The sequence below is a fragment of the Xiphophorus couchianus genome, chromosome 4, assembly GCF_001444195.1.
Source record: "Xiphophorus couchianus chromosome 4, X_couchianus-1.0, whole genome shotgun sequence".
Lineage (NCBI taxonomy): Eukaryota > Metazoa > Chordata > Actinopteri > Cyprinodontiformes > Poeciliidae > Xiphophorus > Xiphophorus couchianus.
This window is the reverse complement of record NC_040231.1, coordinates 24047876-24062765: the sequence shown is the minus strand read 5'-3', so window position 1 is coordinate 24062765 and position 14890 is coordinate 24047876. Positions and strand designations below refer to the sequence as shown.

At 38.5% G+C, this 14890-nt stretch overlaps 1 protein-coding gene across 3 annotated transcripts in view; it reads left to right on the top strand.

The window, feature by feature from the left end:
- pde8a (phosphodiesterase 8A) overlaps positions 1 to 14890 on the top strand; it is a 61184-nt gene that overhangs the window by 8843 nt on the left and 37451 nt on the right. For 2 of the 3 annotated variants that reach the window (XM_028013965.1, XM_028013966.1), the window contains exon 2: positions 3248 to 3328. The exons of the other annotated variant lie outside the window; for it this stretch is intronic. In XM_028013965.1, coding sequence (XP_027869766.1) covers positions 3248 to 3328 — 81 coding nt within the window. The remainder of the gene's footprint in view (positions 1 to 3247; positions 3329 to 14890) is intronic. 3 annotated transcript variants of the gene reach the window in all.

Below are 14890 nucleotides of genomic sequence, written 5' to 3'. Positions count from 1 at the left end.
CCCTTGTTCACTTGTTGGGTACCAACTTGTTGAATGTACTTACAAAACAGACCCTCCCATTGTTTCCTGAACTGGTCTTAACAAATATTGCCTCATTCAAAGCTTCTGCTCCCCCCTCCAGGTTAAGAATTTAGTATTATAAGGTCAGCATGTGATAGATTCATGAGATTACTGAAATGGTATTCTTCCAAAACAAGACACTCCAAGTGTTTACTTTGCACCAGCACTGTCTGTTCGAGCTCACAGGATCAGCCACAGCATTAAAACCAAACAGGTTACACAGTGTACGGCTACTAAAGAAGACAGTTTGAATCAGGGAGGGAGTCCTGTGTTTAAGCATTGCCAGATCAACATCATCGTAAGATAATCAATCATCACAATGGAACATTTTGGGTTCTTGGAGTCACTGGACTAACTAAAAGTCTTTCATTTCTTTCGGTTTATTGTATGGACAGGAAGTTGTTCCTGTGTCATATCTGGAATATGAGTGGGTATAGTACTGGTGGAGGGGCCACGACTGCTGGGTACAATCACAACATTTCACAAAAGTTTGTCTTGTGTTTTCCACGGGAGTAAAGACATGGAACTCAGAATGTGGTCAAAGACTACTTTGACCATGTTCCAGTTACAAGTTGATTATTTACTCAAAATGAGGTAAAATATATATATATATATATATATATATATATATATATATATATTCCAGCGCCACTGGTGTCACTAGGCCTATTTTAGAGGGATTAAGCTTCCCTAAAATATGCTCATACCACCCTAAATAATTTGGTGGGGCTGATAAATGTAGAATATTTTATGTTGCCTAATGTTTGGGGATTTTTCTCATCGAGAGTGTTACATTAAAATAAATCCCCGTGTTTGATTCGCACAGCCTCAGTCACCGATTCACCTCCACCTGTCTTTTGGTTAAATAAGATAATAAACAAAACTGATTTATGTATTTCAGGCAAAGTATTCACGTTTTTTTAATTGATATTATTAAATTATTTAGTAAAGTTTATTTACCGCTCTACATGTTTCAAGTGTTTTTAATTGCTTTTACCTTTACCAAAATAGAAATTCCTTTTTTTCTGCCATCCAAATCGCACAAAACCAAATATGCAAATTAGACAATGACGTCACCTAGCTACTTTAACCAATAAGCTGCTTTTCTTGGTGAGGACTTGACAACAGTGCAGCATCTCGGGAGAATTTTTCTGAGCAATGGATATTCGAAAGATTTTCAAGAAAGTAAGTATTAATCATCACTGCTGGCAGTAACAATGCGTTAGTTTCAGTCCCCAGCTAACGGCATAAAGGACCACGTAATAAACGAGCCAGATGCTCCCGGTTTGACAAATAAAAACTTACACTCTCCATACGAGATAAAGTTAGTTCCTGCTCTAAAAGATCGTTGCTACTTCGCTAACTAGTTCGTCTACTGAAGGTCGTGGTTGTTCAGTATTTCCTAATGGAGAATCATATATGTATTTTTTTCACTTTGTACATGCGTGCTTGCACACCGTGAAACGGGATCTGGGCTCATTGTAGGGTTGCCACCCGTCCTGTTCAATATGGACTCGTCCTGTATTTGGCAGTTAAATGTTGCGTTCAGTATAGAACAGATGGTATTTGTTCCGTATTTGATTATATATATGTATATATAAATGTTCAATAGACAATGACCAAAATAAAACACATTGAATATTAAAGCCGACAAAATATGTCGTAGCGGGGCCTACGAACGGTCCACGGGCCTTGGTTTCGCTGCTGTGACGGTTGCCTAGAGACCGACGTGACGCAGCCGAAGTGAGCTGCCCTTAAAAAACCTGCGTTTTGTTTTTTTGTTTTTGTTTTTTAAATGTCCACCCATACCTCTTGGAAGCGAGAACTCTTGTAAAGATACAGACGTGAGTGGGAAGATGGGCTGAACAGTGTCAGTGAGGATGAATACAAGGCATTAAAACAAAAACAAACCAAAAAAGATGGCGGCGATATATTCAGTGGCGCGCCGTGGCTCTCATATAGTAAAAGCTCAGAAGAGCCAGGCATCGATTCGGTGTGACGTCTTAATTTCTCGGTCGTCTCCTGAGGCTGATTTTCACAGAACATAATGTTCTGATTGAATCGCTGAAACAGAAAACCGCAATTAAGCAAACTGTGGTTTGCTTAATTGTTTAGGATGTTGAGTTTGAATAATGATTTATTTAGTATATAAATGGTATTGGCACATATAATATAAGTGACAATTTAAGGAATATATCATGCTAATAGATTAAAAGTAAAGAGATCAATATTATGAAGGGAAAAAAATTATTAAAATGTTTATACAGTTTCTAGATTAGAAATGTGACTGTGCTTTCTGTGTTTCTGTTTTATTTAGTAAGGGAGTGGGAGTAGTTCTAATGCAACACACTTTGTATTTTTACTGGAGTACAATGTTTGATTACTCTGCCCACTGTGAGCGTCTTCACTGAATAGAAAAAAAAATTGCTCCCCTCAAGAATGAACCAGACACAAACCCACAGTCCATGGACGGTTCTAGACACAGACCAGTACTAAAATACTAAATACATTTTTAATGTTAGTATTCACTGGCAACAAAACCACAGCTCGCTGTTCCCTTAGATAGATCAATAAACTCTTTTGCCTTCACAATTTTACTTTTGCCATGAATTCAAAATGAAGGTGGCAAACCTAGCCCACTCGGTATAAATATGGCCTTGAACTAGCTCCCAACTAATTCTCTTTGCATGTATTATTATTTAAAATTAGACTTTAAATACCAGAATTTCCACATTACTTTATATCTTTGATTGTCTGATGACATAAATTTGAAATATTAAATCGGATCAGCTGCTCAGTACTCGAGCACCCATTTGATCAAATATGTGTTTTAGGCTCGTTTAATTGCTTGGACAGTTACTTTCTACTTCTGTATGTTGAAGTTGTACTACTCTTACCGGAGTAGCGAATGATTGCTTTCTTGATCACTCTTTTACAAGAAGAGCTTTAAAAAAAGCAGACCCCTGCTGAGGCCACCCCACCCCATAAGAGGCGGGCAACTCAGGCCGAGGTGGTCATGGCCTTGAGGAGCTGTAGTGAGCTTCTGTTATTTTCATTTCTGAAAGGTGGCGACCCTAGCTCCTTCACGTCGCATTATGGCCACTTGATGATAATAGCAATAATATGTAATAATAGTAATAATGATGATAATAACAATAATGACTTAACCATCCCTATGGACGTGTAGGAGTCAGGACAGAAGAAAACAGAGAAGGAGTCAGGACTCAAGAAAATAGAGAAGGAGAGTGGAGAAACCACATCTGGACAGGTGAGTGTAAGTCCAGAAGTCTCTATTGCTGGGATAGGGTTAGACTAGCCTCCAAGTACCTGATGGTTGGTGGTATGGTCTAAATATAGTGACAATATTCACTAAAGTTGCTTAAAAATTGAGTTTTGGGTTTTTAAAATCAATACATTATTTGCCCTTGAGTTTTAATACTGTTATAAATAACAATATTAGAATAAATATAATAGAATTGCCTTTGTCTTATGGACCACGAACTTATAAAAGTGCCATTATTTTCTCAATAAAATAGCTAAAATATGCTTAAAAAAACCTTCATACACACATTCATGTCAGGTACAGGCATTGTGTTTGATTGCATTAAGTCTGTTGTTTATTTGGGGTTTGTTTGTGCTGTGGAGGCTTGAAACAATTACAAAAACAATGTGATCAGCGAAAACAAATATTAAAACTACCTTGCAGCATTCAGTGTAGGGTTTTTCTTCCTCTCTTCAAATCTAAAGACATTTTAAGAACTAGGACTTCACCTGTAAAAACGTTCCCTCGCAGAAGAAACCTTTACAACTGATAAGCAGGCGCCTCAGCTACCAATATTAGCTTCCTTTTACTTCTCTTTAATGTGGATACTATTATAAACAGAGTGAAATCCACTTGAATATTTGAAGAAAATCCACATTGATTAGATTGAATTCACATAATAAATTCCACAGTGATCGTATTCCGCATTTCTGAGCAAACAGGTTCCTCGCTTAGTTTTTGAGAACAGACAGCAGCTGATTGGCTCTAACGTCATCCGCTTCGCATACAATAAACCCATTGTTTGTGCTGTTCATTTACGTAACGCTCATAAGAATCATACAAAGCAATGTTTTTTTTTTATACTCTTAAGGTCATAAATTTTATCTCAGAAAGAACAAATGTTTTCACTCACACCTCAGATCAGGTTTTGGCCTCGTAGCTAAACAATAAGTGCGTTCAGACGAGTTTCTCTTCATTCAAACAAGTTTGTCTTCTTTCTCACCTTTTCCGACTTTTGTTCGTTTTGACTCCTGCTTCAGTTAAGCGCGTAGCTAAAACAGCATCGAGATTCTTGACCGTAAACAGAAGTGTAGTTACCCAGCACATTTCACCACAATATCAAAACAGAGAGACATAGGAATTTACCCTCAATTTATAAGATTGATTAAAATTTTTGGTTTTAGCTCAGTCAGTTTCCAGTTTGGTCTAATGATTTATATACATATATACAGTATGTATATATAAATAAATGCCTGAAGACATGTCCAAAGCATAACACATGATCGAGAAAGTCTGTTGGAAGGGAGATCTAGGCGAGCAGCAAACATTTTAGTGGAAACTAAGAGACGACTACATGCCCCATTAAGAATGATGACATGCAATGGAAGATAGAAGACTGCTTTTATGCATTCGTTACTGTGTTGAAGAGCAAGTCCAAAGCATTCCTGCCTGACTATGAGAAGCACCTGTTGTACCAGACGGATTACATTCCTCACAGGTCACTCATTTGGACTGTATGCAGTTCAACCAGTATAGCTGCTTGTAGCCATATGAAATATATCTTAGCATCTTTTCCTCACCTTTGTTCAGATTTATTGACATCTGTTGGCAATTATATTTCCACAAACGCAGCTGTGTCCCGTTGTTTTTCTTCTAAATAATTACATTCAAAGAAACAAAACATGAATTGAAGGATCTTTGCATCCGTTTCGAGTTTTTTCCCCAAAAGCTGTTTTATATCTGTAATTATTTAGACCTTGTATTGTGTGCAGGCAATAAGCAATCAACCAGTAAATCAATTAATTGCATGATAAATTAAAACAAGCTCAATAATTTGCAGTAGCATGATTCATAGTTTTTCTCTTTCCTCTGTAAGGAAAACTACATGTCAAACGTCTTCAGTGTGGTGCTTGGTCTTCACCTCGTTTTGGAGAACAAGGTGAAGACTTGTGTTGTTTCTGTTTTGTTATTTATTGAAGATATTTAAAATGTCTTCCAGTTCCAGTGTTCAACGTTCATTAGAATTTAAAGTTATTGATCTCTGAGAATGTGTTCTCACCATTATATTACTTTAAAATGGTCTTGAAAGAACAATATTATTGTTTATAGCAATAGCTCTTGGGACAATTTCTCGTGTAGCAGACTTTGTTATAGTTATTTGTATTTGATTAAACGTTAAGGTAGCGGTGAGCACACAATTGTGACGATGTTCTGACTGTAAGCAAATAACTTCAGCAGGTTTACTCACTGGCGGAAGATCTTAGGGATAAGATCTTCCACTAGATCTAAAGTGGATTTTTTTTTTACATTACTTGGCTTCACACCCCTTGAACTTTTTCACACGACAAATTTTAAGGTTTTTGTGCCAGTTGATGTGATAGCCCAACATAAAATGATGTGTAATTATTTAGTGGAATGAAAATGATGCATGATTTTAACTTCATTTAGCCCATCATCTCAATATGAAAATAGCATGGCTCAACTGTGAACTTACCAAGACTTGGCCGTCTGCCTGAACTGAGCAAAGGGAGTGTTAATCGGAGAAGTAGCCATGGGAACTCTGGAGGACTGCAGAGGTCCAAAGCGCCGGTTAGAGATTGACAGGACAGGCATCAGTCATGCGCTTTGCAAAGCTGGTGTTTTTTTGAAGCGTGCCAAAAAGAAAATCATTTTTTAAAAGAACACACAACTAGCATTGTCTTATAATGGCCCAGTCAAAGTCCAGACCTAAATTCAGTTGAGAATTTGTGACACAACTTAGAAATTGCTGTTCACTAACACTTGACACCTAATCCAAGTGTGGCCTAGATGGTTAAGGAGACTTGAAAATTAAACCTATAGTCAATACTGGTAGCAACAGACCCCAAGTCACTTAATTGCAGGGAATATTGATTCTGCAAACTGTTGACTTCGGTCAACTTGATACTTATGCCACACTTTTCCTCCCAATCCATAAACATGTCTTTTGGTTTGACTGGTGTGTGCTTGTTGTTGAGATAGTCACTGGCCTCTCTGCAACCTTGCAAGGATAAACGGTATAGTGGATGGATGGATTTAGTGTTGGTCTGTAATGTAAAATTCCAATAACTGCTCAGCTTTACGGTTTGTGCTTTAACTTAACTAAATGTGAAAAACTTCAAAATTTATCATGCAGGCAGGTATTGCCATCTTCAGACTTGAGAGGCTGGTATCTACTTAATAAGCTGTGCTATTTGTGTGACCGGAGGATCTATGCTTGGCTATCTTTGTTGAATTTTGATTTGACTTGTTTAAGAAACTTGAGAAAAATAGGCGGCGCACTTGGTAATGCACTTGGTAACGCTACTCGTTATGACCTATGAAAGTCCTGCATCGTCTCCGGCATCTTAATCAAAGGATTATAAACCACAGGCAGTGTAAGATTTAGATTTTTACTTTTGTTTTACGGCTCATGAAACGATTAATTTGGACTCCAGAAATAGGCCCGGGGCGTGTAGAAATTATCAGTTGTCAAAAGTTGATTTATCTGGAATTCAGAGAAGGTGATAACTAGGATGATGCAGTGTGAATTACAACCTGAATGAGGAAGCATTGCACATGCAAAATAAATATAAAACATCAGGCAACATTGTAAATCTTGAGATCTCAACTTAACAATAAACATGAAGTGAAGATTAACAGACATTTGTTTATCAATATGGCTTGCCGTTCACATTATGACAGTTTCTTTTTCTATTTCTCTTAAACAATGTGTATGGATTTGTTGAAAAGGGTCGCCCTCACGGTACTTGAAGTGCCATTAGTTCACACTCAACATGTCTGTCTTATATTTGGCCATTTGGATGGCCTCTAAATGCTTTTGGCAACCACAGTTAGTGTTTGAGAAGCAAAAGCTTAGAAAGGGTAATAATGGTGGGAAAAAAGAGGAGAAAGGAAAATGTAGATTCATCATAACTGATATTACCACCACCATATTCAGCATTTTAATATAAACCAGTTTGTTTTTAACTAAATCAAATTTGTTTTACTTTGTTACAAGCTCAACAAAAAAGGGTTATAAAATCCTAAAACAGGCATTTTTTTTATAAAAACAGCAATATGTAACATCTAACTGAAAACACGTGTCCAGAGAGAACTCCTTTGAATTTCATTATTTAGCTTTTCCAACAATGCCTCCATTAATTGTATAAAAGTTGGGTTGTGTTTGAATTTGACTATGTGATCATTTGGTTTCACACACACACACAAAAAAATCATATTATTTTTATTGGAAAATAGAATCTTTTTTAAAACTTCATGGTCATGCGTGTTTGTGTATGCACAAAGTTCCTGAGCCAACGCTGGCGTGCAGTCACACTCAGACTTGCATTTGTCTGAGTGTGTGTATCAAGTATGGTTTGTGTGCCAAGCTGCAGCTCCTGTCCCTCACTAATCCCTCTTGCAACAGTGACATCAGTGCTCCTGTTTTAGCTGGGAGGGGTAGGCGGGTGGGGGTCTGTTGATTATCTAAAGCACCCCCCCCTGGCCGTCTGAAGAGGACTGAACATCCACTTGTGATATTTGATAAAAACAAATGAGCTGTGGTCAGAACGCGGATCCACGGCAGAGTCACAGCTAGTCAGGATGGTCTCGTATTCTGATCCTGTTGCTTGACGGTACGGCGTTGAAGTTGCTTTGTTTACATGACGTTTCTTCCAAGAACAGTAGATTTGTTAACCCTTTTTTTTCTTCTTCTTCTTTTGTCCTGCATGTTCTCCTCTCTCCTCGACATACACAATGAGGAGGGGTTGACCGCAACTGAAGGTTAAGATTACTGTCGTGTCACTGGAACAGGCGTCGCTTCACTTAGGTTTCACTGCCTTCTTTAGCTTGTCCCTTTGCTTGAGTGGCCTTTGACCTTACCTGGATGGATTTAAGGGAGGAAGTGCACTGAAAGCAACACGCACCAGATTTATGTGAATGTGGCTCTCTGTGTAAGTGACGCACTGGTGGGAGTGGCAGGAAGATCTGGAACAATATCAGGGAATCTGGACACTGGGAAAGGTTTTCCTTTGGTTTGTTCTTACCAAGTCAAATGAAGGCCTAAGTCAAAGTGAAAAGAAGTGTGAATAAAAGTGAAAGTGAAACAGCTAAAGGAGAGAACTGCAGTGAAGGAAGGAGAAGAGTTTTAGTATGGGGTTGCCCTGGATAGCTTAGGATTGTCTAGGTCTTATGGGGATTTCTGTGTAATCTGGATAAGGACAAAAATACCTTGAAGGTGAAAGTGCTCTGCTTTCTTTGAGATCTGTCCCTCGTGTCTGATTAATTTAGACTGATTGGTGGGGAATGGAATGAGAAGCGTCTCCACCATCAGTTTTACACTTTTTAAGTTCAGTTTATTCTCCATGATTCTTTTAAATGCACCTCTGTATTTTGTCTGCGTTTTGTGAAACATTTAGGCTGAAATCTACAAAATAAGGAAAAAATACATTTAAAAAAACAGAGAGCATTGCAGAGTGAAGTTTCATGCATAGTAATTTAGAAACTGAATTTAAATTTTTGTTTGAGGTTTTGGGACTGTACAGTAGAGCGTTGAATTATTATTTTGCTAATTGCTAATTGTGCAGTCTTCCCCAGGAAGAGCAAAGATACTGTTTGCCCACACATGACTAGTGGTGGAAACATTTCAGGTGACTCTTGTAATGTAGCTAACCCCATAATCCTTCAATTTATTTACGTCTATGTAGAAAAACAAATAGTTTTTGCTAATCCAAAGATTCTAAATTAGTAGATGGTATTTTAAATATACATGTTCTTTATTTAATGAAACATACAAAGTATCTTTACATTTTGAGAATTTCATCTCGTTGATACTCCATTGTATAAATTTTTTTATTAAGTAATTTTTTAAACGATTCTTGGTATGTGTTGAATAAGCATCAACAGGCATTAGTTCTATAAATATGCCACTTTGGATGAATTCTGGTTTCAGGCGAATTTGTGACAATGTGACTGATTGTTTCTATGTCTCCCACAACCTCTAGATGTGTGAGAATCCTTGGTCAAGAGGATATTCACAGAAATTGCTGTGAGACAATCTGTTTGAACTCATTGTTCATTAAGCACAAATGATTGCAGGTGCGACCTCTTCCTGTCCTTTATGGTTTGCTAGTACATTGACCGTTTTTTTTTTTTTTTAGAAAAAAATGGTTTCAATATATTGACCTACCTTTGATCTGGACTTTCAGGCACAGCCATGTGCTAGTCAGTTAAGAGGACAAGCTGAGACAAATTTGAAAGACTGAACGGTTGAAAAATTGAGAAATTTTCCAGGAAAATTCAAATCTAAAAATGAAATTAATCTCAAAGCACTTTACAAGACGAACATGTCCAAATCATATCCAGTTAAAATGAATCCCATTCAGGTCATACCGTTGTCTGAAAGTGTCCCAGGCAAACACTTGATCAATGAGCCACGTATTTATTTCAAAATACTGCCTAAATGGGAGGAAGATAAAACTTCTAGAGACTTTTTAGGGTCCGTAATCCTGCTGCCATTAGTTCTAACTTACATTTTGATGCAGACGCACAAAAAGTATGAGCATAGACGCCCACACCTGCATTGGTCAGTTACCTAGGCTCCCTTTTGGGCTCCATGTTGCTCTGACATTGATGCATAACCCAAACATCCCTCTGACTATGTTGCCTGTTTAGAGTGCATTTGCAAACCATTGAGTGAAGCAAATTGATTTGAAATATGAACTGGTTGTCTGTGAACTTCGACGCTATCCCTCAAGGCCAAGCTTTCTTCTTGCTGTCACCCAGCTGGCCTGGGCCCTCGGCTCCTCGGGACCTGTTGGTGGACTTTATCGGTGCTGGCTGCCGGCCTGGGGCCCTTACTGGCTACCGCATTTTAATGGATTATTTTCAGTGGTAGTGGTAATTCCAGTTCAGCTACAGTGCAGCAAAATATCTTTTTATAGCAAGTATGGTAGCTTCTTATGGTGTTAGAGACATCTCTGAAATAATGAATAGAAAGGAAAAGGCAGCAAAACGTTACACACTTATAAACCTAAATCTGTACACACAGATTCAGTGTTGTAAGACTGGCTGAGTGAATTCCACACACAACAGGCCAACACAGAGCGTGAGTGTTAGTGAGTGACACACACAAGGCTTACCGCAGCAGACGTCAGCCATCACCACTGAAACAGTGACGACCGCTCGGCAGGGAACAACCTCTCAGCTGACCCTCTGCATCAAGCTCGCATTGTTTTGAACCGCTTCAGCTGGAAGGTTAGTTGCAAAAATGACCACACGTAAAATTTAGCAGCCAGCTGCCACTCAAGTGTGTAATCGGCTGTTTTGCAAACAGCTGGCGCTCACGGAGAGCAATGCTCCAGCAGTTTAAGCATGTGAACACAGGAAATACTGACGAATTATGATAGAAATGCTCTGAAGAGACAAACAGTTTTGATTCAAAGACAAGCTAATTTGTCTCAGATAAAACCAAACAAAACAAAATAAATCTCATTCTTAAGAGCAGGCAGCCGTATGTTGAGCATTTTTGTTATCCAGTCTCGTCACGTGACCTGGAGAAATTCCAGTTACTTTCTTTAGTGACAATCAGACACAAATGCGTCACGTTGGACATGCGTGTTTGCAGACAGAACAATGGGGCATTATCTGCTCAGGGAAAACTCAGCTGGAACACATGTAGTCATGATTTGAATGATTCAAATCCTCATTAGAATGGGCGGTCCAAATAAAATTCTTTTGAGACGTTAACAATTAAAGTAGCGACATTTATGTCAAACTTCCTTCTGGTCAATACTGAATGATCTTATTTTCTTTCTTCTTTTTTTTTTAAATGGAAAGGATTATTATTTTTGACCTCATGGCTTTAAGAACTTTCAATCATTTAATTACAATGTTTCATGCTAAATGAATGTTTTGCTGCATTTCTCATTTCGAGTATCTCAAACCGTGGTGAGATACTCTGAAATCCTTTGTGTTCCAATTTACAGCATCTGTCAGGTGTTAGAATTTTTTCCCCCCTGTAACTGTGACTAAATGTAAAAAAAAATAAACAAACAAACAAAAAAAACCCCAAAGGGTTCTATTATATTTAGTGTGCTGCTCTCAATCTATGAAAACCAGTGAGAAATGGGGACAGGTCACCAAGGATGGGGGGAACCGGTCCTTTTTTTTTTTTTAAACCATGGACGTCATTCAGGTTCATTTGGGACTGATTTCCAGGACAAGTTCAGTCTCATGTGGCCCTTCTGTTTTGCGTGTGTGTGCGTATGTGGGGGTGTGTGTGCGTGTTCACATGTAATGTTCTCTGCTCGTCAGGTAGGACAGGTGTCTCTGCCATTGGAATGAGGGTCAGTGCGTTCTCTGCTTGTGCAGCATGATGAAAAGTATGTGCACATCTGTATAATCTGAATACTTTGTGTTCTAGATAAGTTGAGTAAGGGAGACTTTACAATGTCATAAAACATGTGAAGCAAGCAACATTTAAAGAAAGTGATTGAATCAGAATTTTTGGAATATTTTTGAGATGGGCTGCACAGTGGCGCAGTTGGTAGCACTGTTGCCTTGCAGCAAGAAGGTCCTGGGTTCGATTCCCGGCCGGGGTCTTTCTGCATGGAGTTTGCATGTTCTCCCTGTGCATGCGTGGGTTCTCTCCGGGTACTCCGGCTTCCTCCCACAGTCCAAAAACATGACTGTTAGGTTAATTGGTCTATCTAAATTCTCCCTAGGTGTGAGTGTGTGTGTGAATGGTTGTTTGTCCTGTATGTCTCTGTGTTGCCCTGCGACAGACTGGCGACCTGTCCAGGGTGTACCCCGCCTCCCGCCTGGAATGTAGCTGGAGATAGGCACCAGCAACCCTCCCGACCCCATTAGGGACAAGGGTGAACAGACAATGGATGGATGGATGGATTTTTGAGATGATTTTGCAGATCCACCAAACAGACTTCTAGCCTGCTGTTACCAATTATGGCCTGTTTGTCTTGGAGAACTGTGAATTACAGCATTCAAAATATTTTCATATGTTCTGGATGGATTTAAATATTTAACTGTCCATACCAAGCAATGTTTACAGTAAAATAAAACTGGGATTTTCCACAAAACCTGATCAGGTTGCAGAGGTGTCTCTTTCTGCATGATTGGAAAGATCCTACAATAAAATACCCCAAGGTAGTGGGACAGAGTTATATATGTAGTAACAAAGTGGAAAATAGAGGATACCTCCCTTTAAAAGATTTTAGTTTTCTAAAGTTTTTTTCCTCAACTCTAAATATAAAAAGCACACCATTTCACAAAATATAAATTTTGCTCGTGCAACACCGATCCGTATCTCCCTCTGTTTAGAAAAATGAGACCAATGATGTTTGGAGTTAGCATGGCCTGCTAGCCCTTAGCTTTGATTTGTTCAATAAAAAAATATGTAATTTCTGAGTTTTCAACTGGCCAGTGACAAGTCAAACAAACCAATCTGAAAATTGCATTGATGTACAAAATTTACTTGGAAGAATTTTCTGAGGAAAATTGTGTGCCATACAAATAAAGCTGGTATGGTGGCAGTTATTTCATGACCTAGCTTACATGTCACTCTTTTAAGTAACTCATAACTTAGGACTTTTGCCTTAGTTCTGGTTTTGACATATCTGCTTCAAACTGTTTTCTTCTGCGATCCTCGATTGCAGGTGTGAACAACCGATGAGGACTTCTCAGGTTTTCTGCTCCTGAGTTCTTATGAAGCATGGAATTTCCTTAAAAGAAACACATTTCCTACCGCTGTCCTCAAAGGAGAGTATGTATTGACTTTAAATCATCAGCAGCTGATGTTTAGATATATTTGAGCAAAACCCTTGAGACAATTTACTGCTACCAATTTATTGTTGTGATGTGACTCCTCAATTAAGAGAATACAAGAGTTTGGAAAAGAATTAAAGCAGGCCATAAGCTTTGAGTATGACATTAAGCCATCTCTCCATATTAAGGAATGAATTGTACTCTTTACCTTGTCTTTATTCTGTTTATATATGGCAGAATCTTGTGTTGCATCAATATAAAAGGTAAAATTTTTGACGATCTGATTTTAGTTGTTGTTTTTTGTATGAAAATATATACCACTAAGCAGTCCTGAAAAAGTTGGAATTTGAATCTTTCAAAACTGGTTGTTCCCTTTTCCGGTAAGTCCAAACATGCAACTGAGGAAAAGAAAAAATCAAAACATCCCATTGTGTCAATTGATTTATTTATCAACACTTAATCTCATGCATAGTTTTGCGATTTTTGAGGTGTGCCAAAAAATAAAAAAGCATTCATTTGTACACCAAACAAAATAATGCAAAACATTTTTTTTTTACTTGCAGCATGTTTAAATTAATCAAATGAAGCATCTGGGGGTGACTGTGCTGTTCTCTGAGTCTATTGTCTTGCAACTTTGATATGTGTCCCTCCTCCAATTCCCTTGTTGTAAGTTTGATAAATTACCATGCCACCATCTTTAGCAAAAGTCTGTAAATGTTCCATTTACATCCCAGTCAGTGTTTCCAAGTAGGGAAGCGTCTAAAACCTCCAGGCCCCGCGAGGTCTGAAGTCAGGGGCCGCTGTCCTCTACTAGTGACCTTGCTTTTGTTGCGTCAAGTAGTGGATGCACCTGGTACTGGTGGAGTATTGCAACATAACAAATGGAAAAATCCTAGCTTAGTCTGATGAATGAACATTTTTCTTCACCTCTGAAGTTAGGTTTGCTTCCAGATCTTAGTCCATTCCACATTGTAGTGTTAAATCCAGGAGACCTGTTTTTCCTCTGTAGCGTATTCTGTCAGGCATCAGGAGAGAGAGTGCGATTGAGATGCAGAGAAAGCACGGAGGGATGTTCTGGGACAAACCGATCTGCAGTGGCCTAGTTTCCCTCAGCTGTGCCAGTGACTCAACTAAAGTCTTCTGCGTGGCTGACTGTGGGATGGGTCACTATGGATGAGACATTTGGGCAGAGTCAGACTACACATGCTTGGAAATATTCTTCCTTGCAGTAAAACAGCAAAAATATCAACTTCTTTGATTTTTTTATTTTTATTTTGACTGAACATGTAAGTTTGTGACTTTGTACTGGAAATCAGTTGGATCTAAGGGGACAGACGGTGATATTTTTATGAGAAAGTCAGCAGTGAAGTAGAATTTTTTTTCTTCACTGCTTTCATAATTCAAATGGAGTTAGAAATGATTGTTTACATTATAAGTATTTGGATTTGTTTTGGTTGCATATTCTAGACTTTCAAAAAAGATGCATTCTAATTTGTCCGAGGGTGGACTTCTGCTTTCACTTAGTTTCACTTTAAAGGTGAGAATTGATTTTAATGCCTCACAGTCCCAAATCATCATGAAGCCACCACTGTGCTTACCTGTTCAGGTGAAGTTCTTTCCATACAATTCTGTAATGTAAGACATCTTCAATTATTGCTTCTCTGTGTGTGTGTGGGCGTGTGGGGGTGGGGGTGAGAGAGAGATGGGGTTTTTTTTTCGACTTTGTACAATTTTTTTTGCTAACGCCTAGCAATGATTATGTCTGTATTTGTGCCTGTGCAAAAGCAG